This window comes from Zeus faber (assembly GCF_960531495.2).
Source record: "Zeus faber genome assembly, chromosome: 9".
Classification (NCBI taxonomy): domain Eukaryota; kingdom Metazoa; phylum Chordata; class Actinopteri; order Zeiformes; family Zeidae; genus Zeus; species Zeus faber.
The window spans coordinates 20,926,734-20,939,363 of NC_137197.1; the positions used below are offsets into that span (position 1 = coordinate 20,926,734).

Here is a 12,630-nt window from a genome sequence, read left to right on the forward strand (position 1 = left end):
ACTACTGAGCCTGTTTATTTGTTGTTAGATCATAATCAATACAAAATAACATTAGTAAAGTGGTTTTTTTTTGGGGGGGGTCGCTCTGAAATGAAAGAAAATTATGAAGTATGGAATATTTCTTTGCATATTATTATGGCCGCCTGCTGAATTTCTGAGGATTGGATGTTGCCTAGATGTCTACGAGAGATATGCAAAAGTCCAATTTGGATGATGAATTGCTGAGTTTTCTGTGCATAATAATATTAAAGCCGTGCAAAATCTGCTCGTGTTTTTCATGTATTGTTTTTATAAAATTGTAATAAAAATCCGTAAATCGATGATTACATCGACATGCTACGACGCTACGAAGATGAAAAAACGTGGTAATGAAAATGCAAAACCCTTATTTTACTTTTATTATTCTCAAATTGAGAAAAAAGAAAAAAAAAAAAAAAGAAAAAAGGTATTTTTCATTTCTACAACGAAAAACAACAAGAATTGGAATTCCAAACACCCCTTTTATTTCCTGTCCTTGAGGTCGTCTCTCCCTCCCTCTCTCCCTCTGGGCGCCTCTCCTCTCGCCTCCACTCCCTGCTCTCCTTTTCTCCTACACCCTCTCAATCCTACTCCCTCGTTCTCCGTGGAAGCTAGCTCCTCTTGCTAATCCCCACTCTGACAGGAGAGCCAAGTGTGTCTTATTGACTATAAATATAACATGAGACTCACTGAAAATAACCACCCACCCCACCCCACCCCCACTCTCCACTCCCCACCCTTATCCTCCTTCTCAACCCCCCCCCACACACACACACATTCCCATCGTTCTCATGAATGCCAGAGGGAAGACATCGTGCACTCGGAGAGCCAGTATTAGTATGGACAACGCAGGGTTAATTAGGAAACCGCAAAAGTAGACATTTAATCAAACACACACACACACACACACACACACACACACACACACACACACACACACACACACACACACACACACACACACACACACACACACACACACACACACACACACACACACACACACACACACACAAATAATTAATATGCAATGTTACTATAGCCAAATAGCTGCCAGAGAGCAGGTAAGACAATTTCACCACAGAAATTCAGAAATAAAAAATATTTCTTTTGTGTTTTCATTACAGCAGGGGAATTTGCTTTTGCAATGCTATCAATTGTCTTTATTATCTACTGAATGAATGATCATTCATACGCAAGTTTCATTTAGTCAGAAGATAACAAAACACGGGCTTAGAGGACAACAATCGCTCACTGTGTCATTGCTCAAATGCTGCATCCTATTATCATCATATTATCCTAACAGCTTCCTGACGCAATATAAGTTCATTATATTTGTACTACCAGCTGTGCAGAACAGGCAAATTTGTTGTCAGAGAAAAGAAAAGCATCAACCATCTTTGATAGGATCATAATATTAAACAACGTTATTCCAAGCACTGGCACATCTTTATCGTTAAAAAAAACAAAACAAAAAAAACAAACCCCTTGCTTCAGTGCACAGATGACATCAAGCACAAGCCTGGAATATCAAACGATACCCAAAAGGTCAATACTATGAAGTATCAATACTGAGGGTCGATAGCATCCCGAGACCCTCCCAGTACACAGCCATTAGGAGCTCTGCTGTGCCACCCGATCAAGCTCCGCATTACAACAACAAAAAAACAAGACCTTTCGGATGAGAGCTTTTCAACCCGCTGCCAGCAGGGGGCGCTGTATCCATGTGCTGCTCGGCGATCCCTGCCGCTCGGCATAACGAAAGGAGGAAAGAAAGAAAAAAATGGATGAGAGAGGCGACAGAACGGATGGAGTGAGAAGTGAGAGGCAGAGGAGAGGAGGATGGAGGGAGAAAGAAAGAGGAGTGCGCTCCCTCCCCTGCAGCAAACGAGGGCGATCAAAACACATCCGCCATTTCAACCCGAGACGCTACTTTCTCCCGCTTATTTCTGTGGTGGAGCCCATGCGCCTGTGCTGCCTGCTCCGTCTTCCCCGCACGGAGAAGAGGCCTCTTTCCCCCCCTGCGAGGCCGGTTCGCAGCACACGGCAACAAGCGGGCGGAGGACACACGTTTACCTCGTACGGAGACAGCAGGGGTTTGGAGAAGGCCGAGCCCCAATCGATGGAGAGACGTGGACAAGCGATCTGGACCCACCTGCAGGGGAAGGGGGAGAAGAGGAGAGCCATGTTTGCACAAATCTTTACTTACCTGTGTATATCTATGTATGTACTGTATGTATGTATACACACAGACACACACACACACACTTACTATTTTTTCCTACTCACATTTTTCAATTCCTTACCACATTTTTAAGTGCCCTGTTCACACATTTCAGTTTGTATTTTAGTCGATATATCTACATATTGTTCAATTGCATAAACCTCAACATTTTTTTCTGCGGATTTTACATTATCTTTACTAATCCGGATATCCAATCTTTAAACAGCAATGTTCACATTTTTACATTTTTATTCAAGATTTTTAACGGAAGAGTATGACTGATTTTAGGTTGCATTCTTCACTTTTTGCTTTCCGTTTGCTTTGGCAATGTAAGCGTATGTTTACGTCCCATGATAATAGAGCACTTTGAAAACAAACATCCTCTGCTAAGTGCTTGAGCCAAGGTATCAAAATTCAAGGATAAAGGGTGATAACTTATACAGTAAGGGGTGTGGCAGTGCACGACTATGTATATTCATGAGAGAGTGTGGCGTGCAAGGAAAAAAACAAAAAACAAAACACAAATAACAGACAGAAGGAGCCATCTGCTGCCGCAGGCTGCATGTGGGTGCATGGCGCAGTGGCTTGTGCTGGGAGTCTCCCTCCACCTGATCTCCAGCATCTGCCGGAGAAAGCGCCTTGATTTTAACGACAACTCAAAAAAAAAAAGAAAAGAAATAATAATAATAATAATAATAAATAAAACAACCAGCTGCACTAGAGTCTAAAAGCATCGGCAGCCTGAGGAGGGAGGATGCTAAAACAAAACCAGCGTGCGTGTGTGTGTGTGTGGGGGGGGGTCAAGATACAGGGCACGCATAGTGGTGGTCGTGGTGTGTAGCACAGGCAAAATAACAGGGAACCAAAAAAAAAAAAACAACAAAAAAAACCAAAAAAACCCCACAATAAAACAGATGAGGGAGAAGCTGGAAGAGGAGGAAGGGAGAGGTTAGGTGAGTGCGAATGAGAAAGCTGCACCAGCCCGGTCTCCACGGAGCTAGCCTATATAGCTGGCAGACAGAGACGGGGGCTATGTGCGTGTACGTGCACATGTGTGAGGAAAAACAGAGAGAGAGCGAGAGAGAGCGAGAGAGAGAGGGGGGACGCAACAGAAGAGATGAAGAGACAGAGATACAGATATATATGCATTGGAAACGGTGAGGAGATGAAATGGAGAGCAGGCCAAGAGCGCAGAGAACATAAGGAGCGCAGGAGAAGACGGAGGGAGAAGTGTTTATCTTGGCGCTCCACGTTGAGAGAGGAGCGAGGAGGATGTAAACAGCTGGAGGGAGGAGCGAACAATGGAAGGGGTGGCGCGGCGCAGGCTAGCAGGGGTGTGGGCTTTCGCAGATCAATGCTAACCACAGCTCCATCTCCCCTGGTTAAGCGCTCCCTCCATCCTTTCCCTGACCCCGATGACGGCGCTCCGGCAAAAATATTGACATCTGCCAATTGAGCCAAATCCGTGAAACAAGGTCCAGGATGTGATGACGGCAAGGATGTGACAGCGCATTGAGATCCAAAGGCAAATGAATAAAAACAGCGTTTTGAGTGTAGGTGGGGTAGATATGCGGAAAAGTACAAGGGGGGAGGGTGTAAAAAACATACAAATAAAGGACAGGCAGGTAGATAGATGGATAGATAGATCGATGAAACAATGAACCTAAAAAATAAACAAAACAAACACAAAAATAAACGATGCAAGTAACATTTAATGCAAATTTTTAATGCTCAAATTTTGTACTGGGGGGCGCAGCGCCGATCAGAGTGATCATTTCATCCAAACAAAGCAAATAAAAACTGTAGATGTAATTCATTTACTACGTTTCCTGCTGCTGCTCCGCTGCGGAGCAGATCGCTCCTGAAGAGTTGGCGGTGGTTGGTAACCTCTGCACTAGAGGACAGTCTGTCGGCGATTGTCGGGTTAATTTCCCAGTTTCATCACCACATCAGCGGAATAACTGGACATTCTGGTCAAAGGTGCACTCCACCTTGTACACACAGTGAAATGCCGCCGGAGAGCGAAACGCACCGCTGCACTCGTGTGTCTCTGCTGACGTGGACTTGGCACCGTTGGGAATATTTCTCTCTAATGTGCGTTCACTGTGCAACAAACTGGACGAGCGTACATCGAACCTTTATTGCTCATCACATGTGAATTGATTCGCTAATGTTCGCCAAAATATTTATCATAAATTATTTATAAAAAAATATATAATTTCACCATGGAAAGGAAATGTCATTATCCAAATTGTGTAATAATTTTTTAAAATTCAAATTCTATTCCAATTTCGTTCTTGCAGATCTAGTGCGGGGTGGGCGGGTACAGTGCGCGTTGAGGGGTGAGGCGCAGCGGACCCCTCCGCAGCTCGCCCAGCTCCGAACCAAATGGCGACCATGTCGGACAATACTACCCACAAAAATACGGGGAGAATCACGAACCTGCGTGACACCCCTAACGTAGTGTATTGCTAAAGATTTTTTGAGGCAGACAGACAGACACAGAGAGAGAGATACAGTGGATAGAGTCAAATCCCCCGCCTGTCTGCTCCTCATTTCCCAAACTTCCCGGCACTTTCTTTGTCAGAAATGCAGAATTGACTGAACCGCGAGCTCTCGTGTCACTGCAATGCTCTGCCACAGAAACACTCTGTCCCTTCAGGGTAAACGCATGACATTTTCTAATTTTCAAATATCAGTCGTTTTTTAATAAATCCCCCCACTGCAAGAAAAAAAAAAAAAAAAAAAAAAAGAAAAGGTTCATTCTGCCTGAATAAGAGGAACTTCTGTCGCGCTGGGTCTCCTCAGACCAAAGTTTGGATGCCGAAGCAGGGTGGTAGTTTGGAAATGACCTTTAAGGCACTTAAGCCGCTATTCACACCGGAGGACTTCAGCGCAGCACACACAAAATAAAAATGCACCTGCAACAAACGGCCTCAGCCTATGCACACAGGCAGGGAACCGTAATTAGAGAGTGGCATTTGCAGTTCTGGCTTTGCGGGCAAAGCGATTCTATGCATTTTATCATTTTTGATTTCTTTGCATGCATATGGGTCTGCGGATACCCTGGGGTGCGTGTCTGTATGTGGTTGCCATTAAATGGAGTCACAACAGTGGAAGAGCAATGCCTGATCATCAAGCCAAAGCTCAACTCGCATACAGTCCTTGAGGGTCCAGTAGGATGGGGTTTAGGAGGACAGACAGCGAGGAAGGATGGAGAGAGAGAGAGAGAGAGCGAGAGCGAGAGGTTTCCTCATACAGCACATGCGGCTGATTGGCACATGGCGCCAGAAGGAACGTGGCTAATATTAGCACAGACGCTGAACGCTGCAGCTCACTTAAGTTGAGCAGTTCCACGCCAGGTAGGGTCCTGGAGCCAGCCGCTCAAATTCAATTTCCAGCCAAAGTGTGGCTTTTAAGTTGTCAGACGCATTGGAGATCTCACATATCGTGGGGGTAAGGGTGGGGGTAGAAGAGACAAAGCGGGAGAGAGAGAGAGGGAGAAGGAGATAAGTGGTACTTTACCCTTCACTGCAGCTTCTCATGTCAACAACTACTCATTTTCCTCGATAGTCGATGGCGGTGATCAGCTTTTATCTAGCTGCTCAATTAATGCATGGAGACAGGTTCTCTGTCAATGGCAATGTTTACATGCAAGGAGAGAAGTAAAGGCTTCGTGACGTCTATTCATTTAGAAATGACAGCAGAAAGAATCAAATGAGACCCGATTTGGATCTTCGCTCCACAACCCCCCTTCCCCGAAAAACAGGAAGCAAGTCAGACAGCAGAACCCCGCTGCCGGCTGCAGGCTGCATGTGGATGCATAGTGCAGGGGCTTGTGCTGGACATGTGACGTCACTGAGCAAAGTCAGCTCCGGTCCCCCGGACTTCACTCCATTACCCTTCGTGGCCCATTACGCCCCGACACTGTTAGCAGGACCTCTACCTGCTTGGCCACCTTTCAATTAAACCCGCAGTCACAACCTACCAAAGGCAAAAACAATTAACCTTTCCACTCTGCTGGAAAAATAGGAAACAATCACCTTTGACAGACAACTTAATTGAATGAGAGAAAATAAATAAAAATAAAAAACTGATTTAATTGGAATTGTGTTAAAAGACAGTAAAAGAAAACCAAAGTAAAATAAAAGCCTGTAACATATTGGCAGGGTATTTGGGGTCTGGCTGAGATAAGTGTGTGTGGCAAGCAGATAGCTGTACGCTTTAAAACCAGCCCAGGGACAAGAGAAATTACACACTTATGAGCGTCTGCTAAGGGTTTCTCTCCCGCTCCTGTTCATTTATTTGTATATGTGCGTCCTATGCGTTTGCGCGCACGCGTATCCGTGTTTAATGACATAAAATGGCAGGGTGGCTAACGACAGGGTGCCATGTGGAGCTGCTACTAGCAGCAGACTGTCTCCCCCGGTGTTATCCAACTCCCCTTGATTTTGCTCTCAATCTCTCCTTCAAAACAGCTGAATTAGACACAGCTTGAAAAGCTGGCCTTTTGAGGTGACCTTTTGTAAGGTCTATCTTCATCTCCTGTGGGGCGCTGATGTCCTTTCACACTAAACAGATAAGTGCCAATGGTTAAAAAAAAAAAAAAAGAAAAAAAAGAACACATAAGAAAAAAAAAATATGGGAATAAATCGACAACTGAGAAACAACAGATAAATGTGGGAAACATCAAGGCTGCACCGTGTCATGTTTTGGCGAACAGATTCTTTGTGATATAAACAATATATCATAACATAATAACAACAATAAACAAACATCACGGTGCCTGGGCGGGAGCACAAAACAGAAGAGAAGAGAATGTGTTGCAATAAAAAAATAAATAAAAATCCTTTAATAAAACCCAATGTGTTTTGGTTGTAAGAGCCCTCATCAGGGTCACGGAAAAATGCAAATGAAATGAAAAACTGAAAGGACATTTACATAGATATTTAATGTCAACTGGCCCTGAATAGACCCCCGATCCGAGGTGTCGTTCGGTTTTGAAGGAAAGGGGCTCGGACGAAAGGGTTGAGGGGTTAAACCTCGACACTTGGCCGAAACGTACGCAGTTCAGATTGTTCTCTGACCGGCCGGACTCCGCGAGAGAGCGGCCGGGCTCGCCATCTTGCCCCAGGGAACCGCCGCCGCCGCCGCCGAATGATCCCGGGCTTCTGCTATGGCGAAGGAAAGTTGTTTATCCGTGCGGGGCAGATACGCCGCAGTGGCACTACTGATAGAAAGAGCTGTGAGTGTGAGCTTTATCAGGGTTGAATCGTGGCTGACATTTATAAATTAAGGAAAAGCCCAAATAATAGGGGGGTGGGGGGGAGGGCTAAAAAAAATAAAATAAAAAAATACAACTTTACCTTGAGCGCTCTCAATTCACCACCAACACTCAACTACCTCTGTATCTCTCTCTCCCTCTCCATCTCTCTTCACCCACTCCTCCCTCACACATCACCCCATTCATTACTCCAAGAGCGAGAGTCCAATCTGCAGGAGTGTGAGAAATGTGTGCATGTTCACGTGCATTTTGGTGTACGCCTGTGTGTGTGTGTGTGTGAGTGTGTGTGTGTGTGTGTGTGTGTGTACATGTGTCTCACTGCACCCCCCCCCCCCTTTCTTTATTGTGGCTGACAGTCAGATAAATCAGAGCGAGTGCGCCTGGAAGCCCAAGCAGCTGACATTTCACTTTGGCAAGTTTGGAGGTTTGCATTTGAAGACATTAATGGCAGTGCCCAGCTGGGAAGGGGAGGTGGGGCTGAGGAGTTTATTTCAGCTGCCCCTGCTGGGGCTCCAGAGAGAATAAATCAAATAGAAGATCCCTGTGACTTTGCGAGATCTTGCGACACGGTATAAAAGGATCAGTTTGCTATTTTTCAACCAATGCCTAATTAAAGTGTAGGTTCCCATAATTTGTGACGGTTCACAGCAAACCAGGGAGTTTGTATTTTTTTTATATATATATATTTTTAACATGTTTAAAGTAACAGTAATATCACATTTTATTGTACTTATACTACTACTTTTGATAAAAGCTGCAGTACAAAAACATAACCGCGGCTACAGCAGGCTGTCAGTACGAAGCGGCGCAACTTCCTGTTTCTAGTCTCCCTGTTTCGGGAAACGCATGAAGCGCGGATGTAGCCAAAACAGCTATCAGGAGCGCAAAAGAGCCAACACATTTGTAACAAATAAATAAATCAATAAATCTTAAGATGCACAGTTTCGTTACACATAAAAACCGTGTGACAATATTGTGAGCTCTTGTTTTGGAAAGGGAGAATCAAAATTCAAACACTTGCCCCATTGGACAGCGTTAAAGCACTGTGAGAAGCTGCAGCAGAGAATCTCCACAGCGGTGTTGAGCGAGGTACGGCCATAAACAGTTAAGACATTATGGGAAAAGCAACATTTTAAAGAGGGGCGGGGCTGGAAAACGAACGAACCCACGTTTTAATGAGCGCGTGCGTGATTGCAGGGGCTAACGCCGACACACACCTCGTGTTTACCAGGAATGAAAGCAAGATGTCTTTGGCATTGAGATTGGCAGAGAGTCAAGAAGAACAGAACAGAAGGCCCAAAACAAAACAATAAAACAAGCCGCCTATCCATCATCAAGCGCGGTACGCATCATCATTCTGAGACGGTATGGCAGGGGTTGAGCAGTTAGCGGTAAACACTTGGATAGATTACTCGTGTCGTGTTTATTTCTCCGATGCCCCCCTCAGTCAAAGTCACGGAAATTGTCTGCAGCGTCTGAGTTCATTTGGCTGGACTATTTGTTTCTGCTGCTCGGGGAAAAACCGTGGAAATCTAAGCGAGACATGAATGTCAATTTTGTTTATGAACCTATTTGGACATTTGTTCGTCAGCTCCTTGTCTTGGTGGGGGGGGTGCGCTCGTGCATACTGCTGATGCTCCAATTATGTGTACAACAATGCTGTCGGAATACACTGCGAATGATCCCGATTGCAGCTTTTAGGTCATTACCCGTTTATCGAGCGTAACAGATTGACACGGGTCTGTGGAGTGAAATCCATCCCAGGATATGAGATGAAATCTCATATTGAGATTAAAAAACAAAAAAAAAAACCCAAAAAACAAAAAGGCTACAGAGGTGAAATAAAATTTGTGTAGGTTTAACAACAACAGAAAGGATGTAAGCGTTGCTATTTGTGAGGTACGCCTGGCAGCCTGCCAGCACTACAACCTCCACTTGTTCTACCCAGGTGCTCGGCAACAGGCCCTCGAAAAAAGAACACTTTCTACCTTCTCATTGCTTTGGCGTCGGTACAGAGTTTGATTTGTACATTACTCAGCCGCAGAACAGAAATTGTTAATGAAAATCAAATATATTAACGATATAAAAAAAAAAAAACATTAACAAAATTTAGTTCGTTTTAGTTTGTGTATGTATGTGTATGCGTGTGTGTGTGTGTGTGTGTGTGTGTGTGTGTGTGCGAGAGTTGTTTTCACTCACGCATCCACATCTGGCATTAGATCCAGCTTGCCGGGAAAGATTTCAGACAGCAGCACTCGAGTGAAGGACTTCCCCAGAGACTCGAGCTTGACCTCCAGGTTCTAGGAGAAAATAAATAAATAAATAATAATCCATATATTATTCAATGTAAACATGTGCCTGGGCCACTGTGGGGTTTGAAACCTATAGTTCACAGAATCAACTGATGATGGAAATAGGATGGGAGCTCATGACCAGAACACAGGCACACACACACACACACACACACACACACACACACACACACACACACACACACACACACACACACACACACACACACACACACACACACACACACACACACACACACACACACACACACACACACACTTAAGCATTCGGCAGGAGCCCCGTCAGGACTCTCTGCTCCATCACGGCCAAGCTCGCACCCTCACTGCATATCTAATTCCTCCTGCTTCCAGTGACTACGGCCGCGTACAAAAGAGCGTTGAACATAAACAGCGCATCGACAGAGCCCACTCGGATCGACACATCCAACTCTTGGGCTACTCCCAGCCCCCTCTGCTTCCTCCCATCATCTTCCTTTGATCTGGGCGGCCCATCGAACCGCTTAGGAGGTGTCGCGGGAGGCGGGAGGCAGCCCGGGAGGGTGCCAAGGGGAGGGTGGAGGGGGGTGGGACGTGATCACACATGTTGACCTCTGGACTTGAACTTCAAATACCCTCCCGGCTACAGTCCAGGGACTCCTTAACGGATTTTGGTGAGATAACAGACAAGCGTTCCTTGTATCCGCTTTTGCTCGGGAGCATCGGGAGCCGTTTCTCCGGCTGCCCCCCTCTATCTGCGGACGCTCTGTCCCCCCCGCGACTTGAGAGGTTATCTAACGCTCCACTTCCTTAATCGGGAAACACCGCCGTGGGAGAGCTACTGGTGGGCTGGTGGGACTCTTGAATCACAGCTTTCTCCCTTTCCACAACTGCTAATGTTAAAGTTAAACTGTTATTATCGCCCTCTTTCACTGTTCGGTTGACATTCAAGATTAAAAGGCCCGCTCGCTGACGTGTGTATGTTTACTGGAAAAACGACCATCGCTACAAGCCCCGACTCCAGACACGGGTTCTGACAAGTGAAGACCCAGACGCGTCTGTCTCTCAAAAAGGCTCTTATTCAAGATGGCGAGCCGGGGTGCCACAGTGATCTCGGGTCTCTCGCCCCGTCCCTCCACGCATACCAATCAAAGAAAGGATGAGGCCCGGAAACAAAGCAAAGCACAACGCACGAGAGGAAAATAAAGAATCTGGGCAGATCAAACGGAAGAGAAAGAACAAAGGGAAGGGGTGCGAAGCGGGAGAGGTGGACGGGGCGAGGGGGTTACTGAGTAGAGAGACATTTGTAGGTGATTGATTGAGACCTCCAGGCAGGACCACGCATGCAAAAATCATACTTCCCTGTATCTAATGTGGGCATGCTGTCCAATGTGAGCGTGAGCGCAAGCGCGCGCGCAGCGCGCACGCACGCACGCACGCACACACACACACACACACACACACACACACACACACACACACACACACACACACACACACACACACACACACACACACACACACACACACACACACACACACACACACACACACACACACACACACACACACCTAACCTTAAGGCAGACAGCTGGAGAAGGGCTGGAACTTTTGACAGGTTGTAAAGCTGAAACATTCGACTTGTGAAATAACAAGCTCTCAGTGTGGAGGCTTGCCTGTCCTATTTGTGCACCGTGTCACTACGCTTTAACGTTTGTTGGAGAAACTCACACTGGGAGACAACAATCTCAACAAAAAAAAAGAAAAGAAAAAAGTATAAGGTTGGATAAGCCTTGTTTTGGAGTGGATCCTTACCTCCAGTACTTTGGGGCTGCCCTGCCGGCCTAACGTTCCCAAGATCAGTCCCCACCTCTGCGCTGAGCTAGCCTTGTTGATGCACTGTAGTCGGAAGGCCCTCATGGCCTCATGGTCGTAGTATTCCCTGGAAAACACCTTAGTGTAGGGGTCGTATCTTCACACACACACACACACACACACACACACACACACACACACACACACACACACACACACACACACACACACACACACACACACACACACACACACACACACACACACACACACACACACACACACACACACACACACGAGGGGAAGTGTGTGCATAAAGGAAAACAAACCATATTATGCAGATTAACCTGCATTGTTAATAACAGGTATCTACCTTGAGGACTGACACTCAAGAAAAAGATGAGAAAATCCAATCATGTGAAGCTATCAAGTATGACGGCAGTTACTGTATCTCAGAGAAAATGGAAGTATTTCTCGGCATCTAATCTATCTCCGCGACAACGTGCTCCCTTCAGATTAGAATCTTGTTTATGAGAGGGACCTGTGATCTGGGCGGCGGTGTGTGAGACTATAACAACACAGCTTTGCTTTGCATACAAACAAGACCTTATCACAACACTACTTGATCCCTGCTATCATGGCAGACACGGCTTTCACTCTTGCTGGCATTAGCAGCCTGGATGGGCTTTTTTTTTTTTTTTACCCCCCCAAACAGCACTGAAATATTTCAACCTTCCCAAAGCTGTAGCTGTGCTTTTAACTTTATATATGACAATAAAAAAACAGCCCATATCAGCCCTTATAAAAGGGCTGTGAGGTTTTCAGTTTTAACAGCTACTGAATAAAACAGGATCGATTTTGAAAGACATTATTACTATATCGTGAAAAGAGATCATTCTTAAGAGAACGCATCATTTTTTTTTTTTTTTACCTGTAGGCAGGTATATCTGGGTTGGCGATCATGATGGACTCCAAGTGAAATCTCCCATCCCCCAGGTATC

At 45.6% G+C, this 12,630-nt stretch overlaps 1 protein-coding gene across 3 annotated transcripts in view; it reads right to left on the bottom strand.

Moving 5' to 3' along the window:
* Positions 1-12,630, bottom strand: part of dph1 (diphthamide biosynthesis 1) — a 75,677-nt gene that overhangs the window by 2,167 nt on the left and 60,880 nt on the right. For all 3 annotated transcript variants that reach the window (XM_080006476.1, XM_080006474.1, XM_080006475.1), the window contains exons 7-10: positions 12,561-12,629; positions 11,630-11,786; positions 9,726-9,826; positions 2,095-2,173 (exon numbers count right to left, since the gene is read on the bottom strand). In XM_080006476.1, coding sequence (XP_079862602.1) covers positions 2,095-2,173; positions 9,726-9,826; positions 11,630-11,786; positions 12,561-12,629 — 406 coding nt within the window. The remainder of the gene's footprint in view (positions 1-2,094; positions 2,174-9,725; positions 9,827-11,629; positions 11,787-12,560; position 12,630) is intronic.